This window comes from Cephus cinctus, unplaced genomic scaffold, assembly GCF_000341935.2.
Source record: "Cephus cinctus unplaced genomic scaffold, Ccin1 Ccin1_scaffold1553, whole genome shotgun sequence".
NCBI classification, from domain to species: domain Eukaryota; kingdom Metazoa; phylum Arthropoda; class Insecta; order Hymenoptera; family Cephidae; genus Cephus; species Cephus cinctus.
This window is the reverse complement of record NW_014333871.1, coordinates 83842-101519: the sequence shown is the minus strand read 5'-3', so window position 1 is coordinate 101519 and position 17678 is coordinate 83842. Positions and strand designations below refer to the sequence as shown.

Below are 17678 nucleotides of genomic sequence, written 5' to 3'. Positions count from 1 at the left end.
CAGACCAGGGGATCGATTGTGTAACTCAAATGTAGTGAAAATACGAAAAGTGAATAGCTGTTAACCAATCATTGTGCTTGATTTCTTTTGAACCTAATACGCGATTGGGTAACAGCTATTCACTTTTCGTATTTTCACTACATTTGAGTTACACAATCAACCTCCTGTATACAAGACCGGGTTCTGGACAAATTGAAATAAATAATCAAGTTACCAATCTTTGTTTACATAATGTTATATGATATTATTGTTAGAAACATCATTGGCGGGAAACTACCATTGTCGGCAACTGCGAATTTCATCATATTGCGTATCCATTTAACGCGTTGAGTACACATCTAACATTAATACACTATTTGGATTATATAGCACGAAAAAATGGGTTCTCTAACGGAAGGAGCAATAGATGTCAGTTTTGTAATAATATATTTACTAATCTACCTTAGCCTCTAGTCTAAAGAAAGTAGGACTTACCGGAATTTTCGTCTTTTGTTCGCAGAACATCATGAATGGTATCGATGTAGAGAAACCAGTATTGCAAATCTTGGTAATGTTTTTTCAGATTAATCGAAAATATTTATTTACTGTGTATATGAATATATATACATGCATCCTATGCTTATTTACATTGGAATTGATCACAATAATGCTATGCATTTATGGGCTAATAATATTTTTGGTACAGGGAAATAAAAAACTATCCACATCAAGTACTGGAGAGCGATACAGATTACTGGTATCAGATGGTGTGCGAATCAATTCATTTACTATGCTGGCTACACAACTAAATCATTTGGTCACTGAAAATATCCTGTCTGAATACAGTATTTGTCGAATAGATAGATATGCAATCAGCATGGTCAATAATGGTGGGAAACAAAAGTATGTCTATCGAACTTACAAATTGATCTAATTCATTTGATTAGTTTATTTATATTTAATGTCTCTTATTCTCTAGACGAGTCATGGTCATATTAAGCATTGATGTTATAAAGCCTGGTAGCGAAGTGGGTAGAAAAATTGGAAATCCGATGACTCAAGATGGCAATCCGGAGTCTGAGTCAGCTTCATCCAATGTCAAAGCAGTATCACCTCCAAAAGCTAAAAGTATTATTTCATTATTCCTCCCCCTCCCCTCCTTTTATTATTAATGTCGCAAGTTCTTGAGACTAAATAACTATTTTTCAGCTATTAAGCCATATGTACCAAGTCATAATATTTCTACTACTGACATTTCTACAACACCAATAGCTGGTCTTAGTCCATATCAGAACAGGTAACCATATTTATGAAATAGACACAAATATGCTTATTACCTTATTCTACGGTAAATGAAATTTTTTAATTATCAATATTTTAGATGGGTCATCAAGGTTCGTGTAACTAGCAAACCCCCAATTAGAACTTGGAGTAATTCTCGAGGTGAAGGCAAATTATTTTCCATGGACCTTCTTGATGAAAGTGGGGAGATCAGATGTACTGGCTTCAAAGAACAGTGTGATAAATTTTATGATATGATAGAAGTACGGTTTATGTATTATAAAGTTCAATCACACACTTCCTACTAGTGAATTTCACTTCAGTTATCAGTGTCTTATTGGTTGTGTACATAATGCTTTCAGGTTGGCAAAATATATTACATCTCACGGTGTGCTCTGAAACCAGCCAACAAGAAATTTTCATCTTTAAACAATGATTATGAAATGACTTTAACTAACGATTCTGAAATAATTCCTTGCGATGATGCAAGTACAGACATTCCAACAATCCAGTACAACTTCTGTCCTATAAGCGAAGTGGAGAGTAAAGCTAAGGACGAACTCATTGGTATAAATAAATTAATATTTTACTTATTTAAGTAGTGTATAGAGAATTTACGGAAGATTGCAAAAATGACATATTTCACAGATGTGATAGGAGTCTGCAAATCGTACAATGATGTTCAGACGTTAGTTTCTAGAGCAACGCAAAAGGAGCTAAAGAAACGAGATGTCGAGTTGGTAGACGAAAGCAACCTTTCTGTAAGTTACAGTGCTAAAGTTTTCAATCATAAAGCATTTGTGAGTATCAAATAGTTCAAACATCTTCGAATTTTGTTATACAAGGTTACTCTCACATTGTGGGGCACGCAAGCTATAGATTTTGATGGTTCAAATAATCCTGTATTAGCAATCAAGGGTGTACGTATCGGTGAATTTAATGGTGGTAAAAATTTATCGCTTCTCGGTTCTTCTAATATGACCATCGAACCAGATCTACCAGAAGCTCACAAGTAAGTATCTTCGCAAGGTCTAGAAGAGAAACAACCATTACAGTAAATATTAAGTTCTATTTTTGAATTACTATTTCAATAACAGATTGCGTGGATGGTACAATACAACTGGCAAAATGCAAGAAACGAAATCCTTGTCCAAGGTACTTGGTGGTGGCGGATCTAATTCGTTCAATGGGCCGATATTGTGCTTTAAGGAAGCAGTAGATCTGGGACTTGGTCGTAATGATTCGGCTGATTACTATGTTGTTAAGGCTACTGTGAATATGGTACGAGCAGAAAATTCACTCTACAAAGCATGTCCCACTGAAGACTGCAAAAAGAAAGTATGTAATTCCATACAGTTAAAAAATAGACTGTGGTCAATATGTATTATAAAAAATCTGTTAATTTCCATGAGGTGTCGGTATAAATGATCAAGTATAACTCTTCGTTTATAGGTGGTTGATCAATCAAATGACATGTACAGATGCGAAAAATGTGACAGAGATTATCCCAATTTTAAATATCGTTTGCTGGCTAGTGTAAGTAATACTCTGGTTTGAACGCCTATACTGAATAGCTTTAATTATATAAAGTTTACTCGAATTGTAGGCAAATTTGGTTGATTGGTCAGGCAATGTTTGGGCTACAGCCTTCAGTGAGGAAGGAGAGAAACTACTGGGAGTTACCGCTCAGGAACTTGGTGAACTGAAAGAGAATGATTCGGACGCTTTTCTTGAGAAATTCGCGCAGATTTCTTTCAATTCATTTATGTTTAAGCTACGCGTTAAAATGGAGGTGTTCAGCGTAAGTATATATTTCTATATTAATCATTAAACTCAGAAATGTATATCAAATATTTGGAACTTCAACAGGATGAAGCCAGATTGAAAACAACAATTACCGCGGTGTCGCCACTTGATTTTAAAGAATATAATAAATTCTTGATCTCGAAGATAAAGGAACTCGCAAACATTGGCAAATCTGAATAAGCTTCATCTGCATCCTTTGTATTTAATTTTTCTTTCATATCTATGAATATCGATAAATTAAATTTATACAGATTGCTTCACAGTTTTATACAACTCATATTGCTGTTCTATTATGTATTATTATCGTAGTGATAAGAATGTTAAGATAATGCATTAAAATAAAGTTTTTCATTGGATACTTTTCTATAATTTATTTAATAATAATTGAAATTGTTCAATACTTTTTTGATTTTTATAAAATATTTGTATGAAATGTATACAAATTTTTATTATTTTTGTATAAATCGCTCAAGGAAATCTGTCAAATGTTGTCGAATCATTCATTCTTCGGCCATGTTTAAATTTGAGAGAGGAACGTGAAATTCGATACAAGTATGGCGCCATGATTCAATTATAAGTCAATAATTGAAAACAATTTCATTGATGAGCTGTGCTTTACCATTTTTTGGTAACAGTAGTATTATTGTAATGAAGATTTATGAGTATTACATCCTTCTGTCAACTGCTTTCAATTTTAATTGAGCAAATTTTTTGTTCAATTTCCGGTTCGGTTTCTCCGTTTCTATAGATCAGTATTGTCGATACGACTCGGCGATACCTTTTGGTTACGATCGTGTTTATTATTTCTTGCTTAGATTTTACCCAGGCTAATTTAACTTTTCAATTGTAAATTATTAGACAAGCACAATGACTTGCCCTACGTCTTCGTTACGCCCGGACATAAAAGTCTATAAAGATGAGTGTGTGTACTCTTTTGATAATCCGGTAAGTCTTTTAGTAGTCTGACAAGAATAATTGTCATAGGTCACCGGTAACCGCAAATCTTATTTATTTAATTCTTAGGATTCAGAAACTGGATTATATGTCAGCCTTACAAGTTTTCTTGGACTAGGTCGTGATCATGTTGAACGCTATTCTAATCTGACTGGATACCATGATTATCTCCATATTAGGCGAACAAGAAAGAAGGTGCGTTAGCTACATTGGAGTTTTTATAAGACTCCGATTACTTTGGGATCATCTTTCAAGAATATTCACAGGAAGATTCTTGGAAAAACTGTTAGTTCTCTATGCAACTTGTGTTACTTTTCATAGATTCCTTCTGAGCAGCAAGGCGATGGACCAGAGAAAAAGATCACAAGGTTGGCCATTGGTACTGAAGGAGGATTTACTCCTGATCAACAGAAGTACACTTATGAGGAAACTTATTCACTTGTTACGTTGCCAGAGTTTATGACAAAACCTTATCCCAGTGATAAAATTCCTAAAGATGTATGTTATAATTATTCTCAATGCATTCGATGCAAGAAAGTATGGAAGTTATTAACTTTCACTTTCTATAGGTGGCCAAACTCATCAAGCAAGTTATTGAAGCAGAATCTGCTTTAAAAATAGCAGAAAGGGAAGCACTTTCTGGAACATGGGATGGAGAAGTTAGAATGATATCTAAGTAGGTTAATTGAATTCTCCTAATCCTTTATATATGAGAAACGAATTAATTGAATTGTTTCCTGCAGACACGCAGCTAATCTCCTACAATTGGATAATGGGAAAAAGATTCCTCCAAGTGGATGGAAGTGTGAAAAGTGCGATCTTACGCAAAATTTATGGTTAAATTTAACTGATGGCTCCATACTCTGTGGTCGTAAATTCTATGACGGTACTGGTGGTAATGATCATGCTGTAGAACACTATAGATCTTCTGGCTATCCTTTGGCTGTGAAACTTGGGACAATCACGAAGGAAGGAAAGGGAGATGTATTCTCATATGATGAGGATGACATGGTTGAGGATCCTAATCTTATTGTGCATCTGGCACATTGGGGCATCAATATTACCCAAATGGAGAAGACTGATAAATCAATGATCGAATTGGAATTAGATCTCAATCAAAAATTTGGAGAATGGGTGGCTCTACAAGAGGCAGCCAGTAAACTTACTCCATTATATGGACCTGGTTATACAGGTCTCACCAATCTGGGAAACTCATGTTATCTCAACAGTGTCATGCAAATGATCTTTGTAATCCCGGACTTCATAAAGAGGTCTGTACGTTGCATAGCAATGTAAAAACAATATGAAAAATTAGTTTACTACCTATGTCAATATTAGCTCATTTCTTTTTCTTTACTCGTTGCTTGTTTAATATTTTATATTGCAAGGAACAACCAATACAGGCGTCATGAAAGTATCACGGTATTCACATAATGAAATCTGTTTCAGATATGTGAATGAAGCACCACAGATTTTTGAAAAAAGTATAAAGGATCCCGTCAATGATTTTACTACACAAATGTAAGTTTGAATGGTGACGTGCTAAATATACAGTGATACTTATACCTTAAGAGTGATGTATACAATATATATAATTCTCAGGGCGAAACTTGGCTCAGGTTTACTTTCTGGAAAGTATTCAGTGTCTCCAGAAGATGAGAATGAAGGTCGTCAGGGTATTGCACCTAGAATGTTTAAAACCTTAATTGGTCGTGGCCATCAAGGTTTTTCATCAACCCGACAGCAAGATGCTCAAGAATTTTTCCTTCATCTCATAAACATACTAAATGTAATGATCTTATTATCTTCATATGAAATAGCTACAGCAATAGAATAATAATAGTTACATATTTTTATAGTCGCTTATGTCTTTCTCTAAGTCAATCATAATTTTGAATAATTTTTAATTATTGAACAGAGCAACAATGCACAGAAGACAAATCCTGCAGAATGTTTCAAATTTAATGTCGAGGAGAGATATCAGTGCACTGGATCCAACAAAGTCAAGTATACTCATAGACCAGAATACTTAATACCACTTCCAATACCTTTAAAGGAAGCAGTGAACAAGGTACGTTTACATCTCTAGAAAATTTTAACAAGTACATAAGGCACAGCATCTTCAATAATACTTTTTGTAGGATGAGGTTGCCGCATATGAGGCTAAGAAAAAGGAAGCTGAATCAAAAGGAGAACGGCTGGATCCTAGCAGCACAGTCAGGCCACGCATAAAGCTGTCATCTTGTCTTGATACATTTGCTCAGACAGAAGATGTCGAACAGTTTTACAGTACAGCATTAAATGACAAAGTTACAGCACTCAAGTGAACAACTTTTACATATAAGCATATTAATTTCAATCGTAATCTTCAAACACTTGGATAATTGGTTAATTTTCAGAACGACGCGTCTAGCCAGTTTCCCAGACTACCTGTTAATTCATTTAAAGAAATTTACCGTAAAGGACGATTGGACGCCAATTAAATTAGATGTGGCGGTTGAAATGCCAGATTTTCTAGACTTGAATGCTATACGTGGTTTTGGTTTGCAACCTGGCGAGGAACTGCTCCCAGAAAGTGCTGATTCTGCACCTCCACCGCCTGTGTATAACCAGGAGATACTCGATCAGTTAACTGATATGGGCTTTCCAGTAGAAGCTTGCAAAAGATCTTTGTTCTTCACAGAGAATAAAGGCTTGCAAGCTGCTACCAATTGGCTTATGGAACATATTGTGGACTCCGATTTCGCAGATCCGTTCGTACCACCAGGAACCGATAACAAACCCAGTAAATCAAAGTTTATTAATCGGATTTAATAATGTTAAGTAAAATTGCATTATAACGATTGATAAATATGAATATTTTTAGAGAAGAGAAAATTCGTATTAGACGATGGCGCTCTGGAGACGTTGACGTCGATGGGTTTTGAGATTAATCAAGCGAGAAGAGCTCTTAGGAAAACAGATAACAATGTAGGCCGTGCAACGGATTTACTTTTTGCTCCAGCAGATGAGATGGGAATGGATGAGGAATCCGCGGAAGAGGAGGAGGCGGAGGAGGAATCGCAAGATACGTCGTTCAGAGATGGCCATGGCCGTGAGTTAAAGAATTTCAATTTACAATCGTGTCTTTCAGCTGATATTCTTTGTTACTAAATGATTTTATAATTTTTTATGTTACCAGGTTACAAGCTAATAGGATTTATATCACATATGGGTACTTCAACAATGGTAGGACATTACGTTTGCCATTTGCTAAAGGAAAATCGCTGGGTTATTTATAACGACGAGAAAGTACGTTTCTCTAATTAATTAAAAAAATTGTATGATTCAATACAGAATTAAAATGTAATATTCTTTATTGTTTTATCACAGGTTGCATTGTCTGAAAATCCGCCAAAGGAGCTAGGATACATATACATGTATCAACGCATAGAAGAGTAAACTTGATTTGCCCACTGCCTGTTTGTATAAAAAAATATATTGTATTACCATTTATCAATAAAAACTATTGTCAAAGATCGTTTTCTTTCGAATTATGAATCTCCAGTTTTATTCAGAGAGAGTATAAATAGGTGGGGGAAAAAATATACAAATTATTTGGATATATTTATTTAGGCACTTGTACATGACGCTTCGCGATGGGAAGATCGATCGATATTAAAACTTGAAAATTCATATATACTTAATATCTTTTGAGAGAGTCCAATAACTGTCTTTGGTAAATTCCCACGATAGAGTCAAATAAAATATATTTTATCCACTAAGAGGTACTTCACAAACTGCTAAATAAATGCACAAAAGGATCACAATGATTTATGGCGTTACGCTATGCTGTGTCTTTCTTCGACGTCAACACAGTTAAACGTATTCTCTGATATGTTTAAATAACTTCTTTTTCAATTTCTCCACAGTCTAGATACGCATATCTGTAAAATACCTCTTATAGAAGTTGTAACGCATCTCAATTCTGTCGTAAGTAACAATAAATTCTTCTACACGTACAAAACCAGCAGCGTACATGTACCTGGGGATCTTATTTTATTTCACTCAAATAATGGCACAATAATTAATGCATTTAAATTCTTTAATTCTTTATAACTCTACGCGACCGGTAGTGAAACTAGTTTTAGGAAAAAGAAAATGAACGTGTTTGTATAATTACGAGATGTAAATTAGGCAGCAATGTCAGCTATATTAGTGATGATATAAATAACTTAACGATGTCCAGAAGGAGTCCAACGCTAATCGTTGTTTAGTTTAAGTACGTCATTAAAAAAAAAAACAAGAAATCGTAAATTCTTTGGGCTGTCGGATACATCACGAATTTTTCTTTTGTTCTTCGTATATGTCGAATAGCAGATAAATTTTTTTTCAAAAATAGCCAAAGAAACATCGACATTAAATGCATTAAAGTTAATTCCATCAAGTTCACTATCTTGTACCATGATTCAGGAAACTTCAAAGTCCTTATATGTTTCTTTTTTTACATACATCGTACTGCGATGAGAGAATTCTAAAAAAAAATATACGTATTTTAACGATTACTACTATAAGGCCGTCTCGTGTCATAAGCACCATTTTTTTACTTTATACAGGATATTATGGAAAGCAGGAAGTCAAATATCCCCTTGACTCTAATGGGAAATATTTCTTCCTATACGCGACATGACACCGCTCCACAGTGTGAATATGCTGCTCCGCTCGTTGAACAATACGAGTAGAAATCGCTATTTGAAGTAACAAGACCTTCTATGTATACAGGGTGTTCCGAAACTACCTGACCCGGTGGGTATGGTGGTGTTCGGGAGGCTTTACTGATCACGAAAATGACCTTCTTTTTGTCCGGAAGGTCATAGTTTTTAAATGGGAGCAGGTCAAAGTTGACCAATCAGAGGGAGGCGTCAAGAGAAACGTAGACATCTGCGAACTCTGAGTTTTCTTCCCTCGCTTTTGTTTCTCGGTGGCTTCGGGCAGGATGACGTTAGCCGAAGACATGCCTATTGGAAACAAGAAACAAAAGCGAGGGAAGAAAACTCAGAGTTCGCAGGTGCCTACGTTTCTCTTGACGCCTCCCTCTGATTGGTCAACTTTGACCTGCTCCCATTTAAAAACTAAGAGCTTCCGGACAAAAGGAAGGTCCTTTTCGTGATCAGTGAAGCCTCCCGAACACCGCCATACCCACCGGGTCAGGTAGTTTCGGAACACCCTGTATAATAGCCGTTGTAAAGCTCAAAACAATTTTCGTGCGAATGAATTTTTTGTCATAAATGTAAGAGAAAAAAAGAGTATAAAGATTGGCAGATAAATTTTTGAAGATAAAATTTCATTTTTCAACGTGGCCTGATAGCAATACCCATTTCCGATCGTCTGATACTTCCTTAAATGTTTTGCTCATGATTGTATATATATATATTAATTTGAAATTCGATAAATACTAGAAGAAATAGAAATTATGAAATTTCTGTAAAACAATCGATCCAAAAGCAAATGCTGATGTCGCATTTGAAGTATACGAGTCGAAATTAGTAACTGTATCCTAGAATCTATAATATATAATAAAGAATGTATAATATTTACAAAAGAAAGTAGTGATTGCATAACGCATAGCCTATTCCTTGATATAAGTCTATTATCAAAAAACAATATAACAGTCGTGTATATTAGTAAAAATCGGTCGGATTGAAAATTTCGAAAACTATCTGTAATTTTATCAATTGTTGAAGCAATAAAGTCGTAAGCTTAAGTCAATTAAAAACAACAAAAAACTTCAAGTTTCACCTACGATATTATGCACACGTGCACTCGCCTATTAAGTGTCGTTATGAAAATATAAATTACAGATAAACTAATCTAATAAGTGAAATCGAGTACAGCCGAATGTAAATTGAATGAAAAAAAAAGGAAAAAAAAATGAAGAACGGAAAAAATATCGACCAGTATCCATTAACTGATACAATATTAGAATTTACGAACGTTTTAAGTCCCATTGTTAATACCTGACGCTAACGATCTTTCTTTCTTGACCATTATAGGATATGTTGCAATTCGGAATTAGCTGGCTGTTTTGATTTGCAATCGAGTGTTGGCCCCCACGTCAATTATTCCAGCTGATGGTGGTATGGCGTATATTATGTTGCCAGAGTCCTTTTTAAATGTCGGTTCTATCACTTCAGGTATCACTTCTATTCGTAGCACCTTACTCTTATTTCCAAGCATGCACTTGAATTTGGTATCTACTGTCACGAGTAAATCTGCACCGCGTAATCTGATGGAGTTATGACAAAATTTATTAAACGTGGACTAAATAGGTGAACGTAAATAAATTCATATTTACAAATGGTTATGGGTTTACGAAAATTTTCGTTAAACGTCATATTAAGTATTGTTTATGTGATGATACTCACTGATAGTATCTGTTACTCAGGATACCGACGAGTTCACCAACTCTATCTTCTTTAGTGACGATGGATGCGATAAAATCATTGCCACGATTAGAGTGAATGATTACTAACTGATCATTACCAGGAGACACACTCAGTCCTGTGATTTCAACAATTTGCACGACTTTTTTCATAGTCTTAAACTTCGAATTCTCCATCTTGTATATAGCATGTTCGGTTACCAGCAAGACACGATCCGCTGGTTTGTTGAATCTAAATAAAGAAATGCATTAGAAAAGTATGTAAGAGATTCATCATTTAAACTAGTTTATGAATAAGAAAGAATATTACTGACCTATTAGTTTTTCTGATGAAAGCACTGAATAAAACGGATTTGAAATGATCAGTGTTGCGTAGATTATTGATGGAAGAATTAAAAATGTCGCTATGAACATTCTCATCTGGTTTCGAGAGATAGTTACCCTCCCATCTTCTCTCCTGTCCCCAGTGCTGTCTTTTAGAACGCAGCAAAGAAGCTGCTGATATCTAAAAAATGAAATTTTGATAAATTTTGTGAATAACGCATATAAAGTTTCCTGTGTAATTTAATAATCTACAGGATTTACCTTTAATTTTAATTGTCCCCAGTCCTCTCTTGGGATTACTTTGAGTATCATCCAGGCTCTCCACCTGGCGTACATCATCTTCAAAGTCGGAACCACACTCCGTACCGCGAAATTTTCTTGCGGCCATGGAAGACTCTTACCATAATCGCGTAACGATTGAGCATTCCTAAATGTGTTCTCTAGTTCCTTTATGTAAACACGCTTTTTATATCGACGATAATAGTCCATGATCACAAGGGCAGCTTTCATTTTCTTATACCGTTGACGGCATAAGTAACCGCGCCATTGCTTTTGCAATAGAATTACAATACCTGGAATAAGATCGCTCCGTGCCTACAAGAATAAAGCGCGTCATTTTAAGAGAATAATATTTACACATTGATGCAGCAATCCCGAGAATTGACTCCAGAGACGCGACGATTGGAGATTCTAAAAATATAATCTGAGGTCGCAAACCTTTTCCAGGGCGAAGAGCGTGCGTGGAGAACGAATGAATATTTTTGTATGGCCATATTTAACGTCGTCGGCAAAGCCTTTTTCTTCCATTAACGTTCGTACACCATCCTTATCATTTCCGCCGCGGAAATTTGGCCAAGTGTATTGCGAAATCATTTTGTATCTATTGCATAAAATTGAAAAGAGACAAAAGTTCAGTTAAAAATAGTCGCTGTATATATCTTAATTAAATAATTTCACTAAATTATTTTTTTTGTTACCGTTTTAAGAATCTATCGTAACGCTGTCTGTAAACAAAACCGGCTCGTCTCACTAGAACGTTTTCAAGAAGTCCCAAGTAACGTACTTGATGATTTACTCTCTCTTCGTCGAAGACAACGGGTGACTTTACATCGTTAGGTTTAATGCAACGAATGTAAAAGGGTTCTTTGCTAGTAAGATTCTTCACAAGGGCTACCATTGAGTTACGGAACAGAGTGCCGGCGGTCAATGGTCTCTTCGTAGTCTTAAAAAAAATATTTCTATAGTACAAATTTCTATAAAAAATTGTAATATTGCTCTTAGAAATATTACTAGAAACGTACCTTACTTATATCCTGAGCACCTTCAGGCCACATACTACTAATTATTGAATTGCTACTCCTAAAGAGTAAACGCTTGAAATCTTGGAAGAGAGTGTCTTTATTTTTATCAAGAAAACCGCTAACATTGTACACGACATCGCCTGCGTAATGTTTTATTCGAAATTGAACTTTGTGCAGCAGTACTTTGTCCATTGGATTCAACTGGCGAGACGTGTAATGTTTGTGATCCGAAAGTTTCTGATCCATAGCTTCGAGAAGCATCTGTAATAATATTACTGTGATGAGAGATGGGCACGCTGTTTTAAAGACGTGTTTGATTAATAATTTACATGCTGTACCTCGTCCGTTACTTTTCCAACATTGAGACAAGCCTCATCCATAATTGCTATTATACCCTTGTGTGGTTGCTCTACAAGATCACAAATTATTTGATTGTTAAAATATTCTATGTTTTTCCAGGTGATTCCTTCCTTTCTGTATTCCTCCTGTTCTTGCTTCAGGACCAATTCTAACGAGAAACAAAATATTTACATAAATTGAGAATGTCATGGTCACATATTTTATGTAGTTATGAGTAAGCGTACCGATGAAAAGTTGCTGTAGCTTTTCATTGCAATAATTAATACAAAATTGTTCAAAACTGTTGGCGTCAAATATTTCAAAACCATAAATGTCAAGCACTCCGATTACTGTATTCTTGTAAGTCTTAAAAATGCTGCTATCATCGACATTAATAGAGTCATTAACACGTGACACAATCCACGAGAACAGTCTCTCATATATAGCCTGTAGTACACATAATAGATTATTACTGACATAACAAACACTGTGAAATATTCCATAAAATATCGAAGTTGTTAATCTGTATCATTGAACTCTTTAATATATTTTACCTTGGCCAAAGCATCTCTACCATATTCAGCTTCGACAAACGTGTGAGTTTTTTGCATTATTTCACCACCAGCCGCAATAACTCTTTGTGAGAGTGCCGTACTAAGTTGATTAGGACTGATGGAAAGTAATTTTGCAGTATCGTTCAGTGAACCACCCTCTCCAATTAGTAATTTTTCCTCATCCAGTGTAAAAGTAATATTACCCTATCAAAGATCAACACTTATATAGCATACATATCAAAATTATTTTTAGAAGTTTATACTTTTGCTATTACCAACCAGATGCAAAATGGCACCAACGACACTCCAAAGTGTCTGAATCTCATTCTGGGAGAAACCAAGAATTGGCATGGCACTAGATACTTGTTTATAATCAGTTCTGTCACTACTACTTCCTCTATTACCATCACCCTGACCCATAAAGTAGTATGCTGCAGGATCTCTAACAAGTCGTAACCTGTTCAATTCAGATTCACTGCAGCCATTTAATAACTGAAATATTATGTAATATTATTGTTACCGCTTTGATACCAGTAAATAATATTCATAGGAAATCAGATGATTTCACGTTACAATATACAATAACAATAACTGTCATTTCATACTTGGTAGAAGCAATGGAAATTACGCTCTCCAGGTTGCTGATAAACAACGCGTGATTTCTCAAGAAGATAATTCGTAATATGCCCTCCTAACGGATCACCCTTGAAATCAAAATTGATATCCATGTATTTGCCAAAACGAGAGGAATTGTCGTTACGGTTTGTCTTAGCATTGCCAAAAGATTCCAATATAGAATTCGACTGGATAAGTACATTCTTCACTCTGAAATTAGCATTATTATTATTATAATGATACAAATAATTAATTTAGATCTCGTTACACCTTTCATGATCAAATAATAAAATGAAACAGTGAAAGGAACAGAGATAATAATAATAATAACTTATTAGTAGTAATCTTATCACAAGAAAATGATGGATATGATCAATTTATATAACCTTAAGGAAGACTAAATATATAGAATAAGATACGATATCATTAAACGAATAAAGTTAACTACGTGTCATACAAAAAAAATTGCAATTAAGAATTAATATTACAGACTTGAAGTACGATCTGACGTCTAATGCTTAATCGTACATAATAATAATCATATATGACAACGTGCGATTATTACTTGGACTTTAATTCAAGAAGATAACTATTTTTCTAAGCAAACTTTTCTGTGCAAACTTTTTTTATTTTTAGCTGCATTTCTATTCCCTTGAACTAGTTTCACCTATATCAATATTTAACAATTATACGGGTAGTTATCAAAATATGAGGGTTACTTCCGACATGCGCGTGCTACTATAATCTTTTCAATGCGAACACAGGAAAATACTAATTACATGAATACCTTTCGATTTCCTGCTGACCATCTATATTTGTCACAGCAGCAATATACTTCATAATTATTTTACTAGCTTCTGTCTTTCCGGAGCCTGATTCTCCGCTGATAACAATACAGGTATCTCGACCCTGTTGCTTCATCTCTCGATGGGCCGCATCAGCAATTGCAAAAATATGCGGTGGATTTTCAAATAGTTCTCTTCCTGAAAGCCAGAAGGATTTCATTAATTTATGTAATTTTTTATTCGTTTCCTCCAGCTGTCTGTGGATTGGTGCAATATTAATTGCGATTTTAGACATAGTCAGAGTATTCGTTAAATGGAGAAGTCTGGATATAAATGCCGTCACGAGAACGAGCAGCTAATTGTGCGTAAACCGCTGTCGTACGCTTAGGAAGTAACCGATGCGTAAACTGTAGCATTATGATTAACGGATGTAACGTGAGATTCAGGATTTCATGCACCCGTAATTAAATTTGTATGAAATTACACGGTGAGATATTGCGACTTATATACATCTACAATAGATAGTATCGTTTTGTTTCAGTGAACAATTGAGCATTTCAAAAGTGTTGACGAACTGTGGTTAGCTTTCTCCTGTTACCATTACTAGCCAAGTAAGAGAGTCCGAGAGTAACCTTCATTATCTAACTCTCTCTGTGTCAAAAATCTAATTACGTAAGTGCAATTGTCCATAGAATTTGTACCATTTTTCGCGTGCAAGTGAAAATTCTGTTTCACCGATGGAGCTACTCGCGATGCTATAACATACGGGATTGATTAATTTCATCAAACTAAATTTTAAACATCTGTATCTTTCTATTTGAATATCCTTAACTATTCTCAAGTACAAAGCCTATACCGGCAGCATGTGATCATGAAACATAGGCAGTAATAAATATTATGCTTATTCAATAATAATCGAGCTTACGTTTCTTAGCCTTTTTACTCATTCAAAATGCCCCTGACTTCATATGCTATCAGGCGTTTCCTGCTCCTATCTCGTTTACAAAGACATCAATAGTTCCTGGTACATGTAAGCTAAAGATATACTCGTTCATTTTGCACATAACTTGCTTTCTGCTTGTCTAACATTTCGTAATCTTTTATATTCGAGGACTGACAAGATATCGATTATCTCACCTTTAAAGAATGAGCGATATTTTATAATAATGTAGAAACACTGATAATCTATTTTATAGCTGATAATGTTTTAAGTCAACTATAATGTACCTATAGTCTGAATATGGCCTTTGACTCCTAGATAGTGTACCATTATTATACTAGGAATACAGTCAACTGAAATTTTATTAGCTTAGTATTAAATATATGATAAAACCTTTTGCATTTGCGTAACATATTCATTGGCAAATTGTGCATAGCTGTTCTTATAGTAGAGCTTGCTTGTCTGAACACTGCATATGTTATAAATTGTGATCTAATTGATACTAAGCAGCAGGACTGTATGATGATTGTTTATAATGAGAGTATCCATCGTAGAAGCATTATCCATTGAACAATTTGTTGTTTGAAACAAGAAAGGTTACCTTTATATTTGTTAATTTGATCTGGCCCATAAATGTTTGTTGTCCTATAAGGATTCACGCTAACACAGACCTCTCCAATGTATGTATAAAGTTTGCCTCCATTAAATCTGTAAATGGTAATAGCATGCAGAGAATTATTAATTGAACTATTAAATATACATGATTAAGATATAGTTTATTAAAAAATTATTTAGAATACTCCAATATTGATTTTGTAAGCAAAATAAATAAATACATGTGCTTTCCTGGACTTAAATTTAAAGAATCATATTTAATTTGGAATAACACATTGAATCATACGACACACGTCTGAAACCTCCGTTGACGTCCTTTATCTGATATTATTGTGACTCATACCCTCAGATTTCTGATTTTATGTAGAATAAACTATATACAAAGATATAACAGGTTTCACAGATTAGTAATCCTAAGTGAATCACGTAGCATTGGCCTAATGGGAACACCCGTCAACGTAAGAATCAGGATTATTCATTACGCGAGTGTTTTACGAGCAGTTATAGTAAACGTCATGATAATGATCCCACGCTCTATTTTATACCCTACTGTATGTCTGAAAATAGTACGTGAATAGAAGAAAATATTAACGTTGATATACAAATTTCGAAATATCAGGTCTTACATTTAAATAGAGATTTAACTTTGGCGCGAATTACAGCGTTATTTTGAAAAACCGTGGAAATTTAAACCGTTCAAACTAACTTAAAAATCATCGGCAACGTTAAATTTTTCTTGTATCCTCAGTGTATTATAATTTCCATTGAATTAGCGGTAAACGAGTAGCGCAATGCATAAGCAATTCGCAGCCAACGAAGTCGAGTTTTCTTTCAAAAGATAAGAAAGCGGCTTGCGTACCCACAAGCAGAGAGCCAAGTAAAGCCTTCAGGAAATCACGTATGAGCGATTAATTATACAAAATTATCCGTAAACTCGAGAATCATTATCGCATCAAAAACGCAAGGCTAAACTTTTTATTGGATCTGTACGTAGATACGGGGTGGTCAGTGGAAGCATGTAAGTAGGTGAGTCACGGGCATCCCAAGCAGCGAAGGTATCATTCGCGTGTATCGCGCGAACTCAAAACGACCTCGAAATTCGCGTCAGCATTTGAAAAGAGGAGTGATGAGCTCATATCCCAGGGTAGAAAGTGAAGTGTCCCAGAAAGAGAGAGAGACAGAGAGAGACTACTCAACACCCCCAAACCATATTTAGTCACGGACAAAGATATTTGCTCCTTTTTTTTGTCCTTTCCATAGAACTATAGATACGGCTCAAATTCTACGGGTCAAGTTCAAATCGCAACCACCTGCTACAATCACAGACCACGCCCTCAGTGGTAGTTCAATGAAGTATTGAGAGGCTCTAGGTTGGATGCACCAAGAACGTGACCAAGAAGATATCTTTTTTTTTACCTGTCAACCTTGGGAAATAATAATCAGCGCTTTTCGAGCTATACCTGATGCATCTTTAAAGGTACCGTTTCAATGATAATCACCTGACACGTAAATTCTCCACAACCTTCTCTAGGCTGACCTCGTCCAGCAGGACGAAATCGCCGATGCCAACCTCCTCTTGGGCTGCCATTTATTTTAACCACCGCACACCACGCGCGCGTGCAAACACTTCGCTCTCAAGGTGCGTTCTACGAACCACTGAGAGACTCTGTCGACAAACGAATGCGGTCAGCCCTTGCCACTTGCCTGGCCCCTCCACTAGAGCGCTACTTCGGTTATTCAGGTACGTATCATTTATTCTTTCCT

The 17678-nt window shown here is 35.3% G+C and overlaps 3 protein-coding genes across 6 annotated transcripts; 2 read left to right on the top strand and 1 right to left on the bottom strand.

The window, feature by feature from the left end:
- Positions 1–237: 237 nt before the first annotated feature.
- On the top strand, positions 238–3424 carry LOC107273306 (replication protein A 70 kDa DNA-binding subunit). The gene is made up of 13 exons (XM_015751373.2): positions 238–408; positions 500–547; positions 686–882; positions 959–1107; positions 1189–1276; positions 1361–1523; positions 1623–1827; positions 1909–2021; positions 2106–2272; positions 2358–2598; positions 2713–2796; positions 2867–3061; positions 3130–3424. Exons 1-13 carry the CDS (start codon positions 379–381, stop codon positions 3244–3246), a joined length of 1797 nt encoding a protein of 598 aa, XP_015606859.1. The 5' UTR covers positions 238–378; the 3' UTR covers positions 3247–3424.
- Positions 3425–3804: 380 nt separating this feature from the next.
- On the top strand, positions 3805–7545 carry LOC107273312 (ubiquitin carboxyl-terminal hydrolase 5). Its single transcript, XM_015751387.2, has 13 exons — positions 3805–4011; positions 4090–4215; positions 4342–4518; positions 4590–4696; positions 4764–5291; positions 5470–5541; positions 5623–5809; positions 5939–6091; positions 6162–6343; positions 6420–6805; positions 6887–7114; positions 7202–7311; positions 7393–7545. The coding sequence occupies exons 1-13, from the start codon at positions 3934–3936 to the stop codon at positions 7459–7461; spliced, it is 2403 nt and encodes an 800-aa protein (XP_015606873.1). The 5' UTR covers positions 3805–3933; the 3' UTR covers positions 7462–7545.
- Positions 7546–7613: 68 nt separating this feature from the next.
- LOC107273298 (myosin-IA) lies at positions 7614–17630 on the bottom strand. Of its 4 annotated transcripts, XM_025090591.1 has the most exons (16): positions 17414–17502; positions 15901–16007; positions 14362–14557; positions 13565–13784; positions 13239–13451; positions 12960–13163; positions 12651–12852; positions 12405–12574; positions 12067–12327; positions 11743–11987; positions 11483–11645; positions 11027–11359; positions 10756–10946; positions 10425–10673; positions 10017–10285; positions 7614–8533 (listed from the first exon to the last, which is right to left on the bottom strand). In XM_025090591.1, the coding sequence occupies exons 1-15, from the start codon at positions 17500–17502 to the stop codon at positions 10072–10074; spliced, it is 3057 nt and encodes a 1018-aa protein (XP_024946359.1). In that variant the 3' UTR covers positions 7614–8533; positions 10017–10071. The 4 variants fall into 4 exon arrangements, with proteins under 4 accessions (XP_024946359.1, XP_015606844.1, XP_024946360.1 ...); XM_015751358.2 differs by lacking the exon at positions 7614–8533 and having other exon boundaries at positions 9323–10285; positions 17414–17630; XM_025090592.1 differs by lacking the exons at positions 7614–8533; positions 15901–16007 and having other exon boundaries at positions 9323–10285; positions 17414–17549.
- Positions 17631–17678: the final 48 nt, after the last annotated feature.

Bases quoted from the DNA above. Each gene is read 5' to 3' on its own strand.
- LOC107273306 (XM_015751373.2), top strand. From the start codon at position 379: ATGGGTTCTCTAACGGAAGGAGCAATAGAT. The intron at 1,108-1,188 runs GTATTATTTCAT...ACTATTTTTCAG, and splicing joins ATCACCTCCAAAAGCTAAAA to CTATTAAGCCATATGTACCA. The intron at 3,062-3,129 runs GTAAGTATATAT...GAACTTCAACAG, and splicing joins TTAAAATGGAGGTGTTCAGC to GATGAAGCCAGATTGAAAAC.
- LOC107273312 (XM_015751387.2), top strand. From the start codon at position 3,934: ATGACTTGCCCTACGTCTTCGTTACGCCCGGACATAAAAGTCTATAAA. The intron at 4,519-4,589 runs GTATGTTATAAT...CACTTTCTATAG, and splicing joins GTGATAAAATTCCTAAAGAT to GTGGCCAAACTCATCAAGCA. The intron at 5,810-5,938 runs GTAATGATCTTA...ATTATTGAACAG, and splicing joins ATCTCATAAACATACTAAAT to AGCAACAATGCACAGAAGAC.
- LOC107273298 (XM_015751358.2), bottom strand. From the start codon at position 17,502: ATGGCAGCCCAAGAGGAGGTTGGCATCGGCGATTTCGTCCTGCTGGAC. The intron at 11,360-11,482 runs GTTTGCGACCTC...TTATTCTTGTAG, and splicing joins CGCTCTTCGCCCTGGAAAAG to GCACGGAGCGATCTTATTCC. The intron at 10,947-11,026 runs GTAAATCCTGTA...TTCATTTTTTAG, and splicing joins GGGGACAATTAAAATTAAAG to ATATCAGCAGCTTCTTTGCT.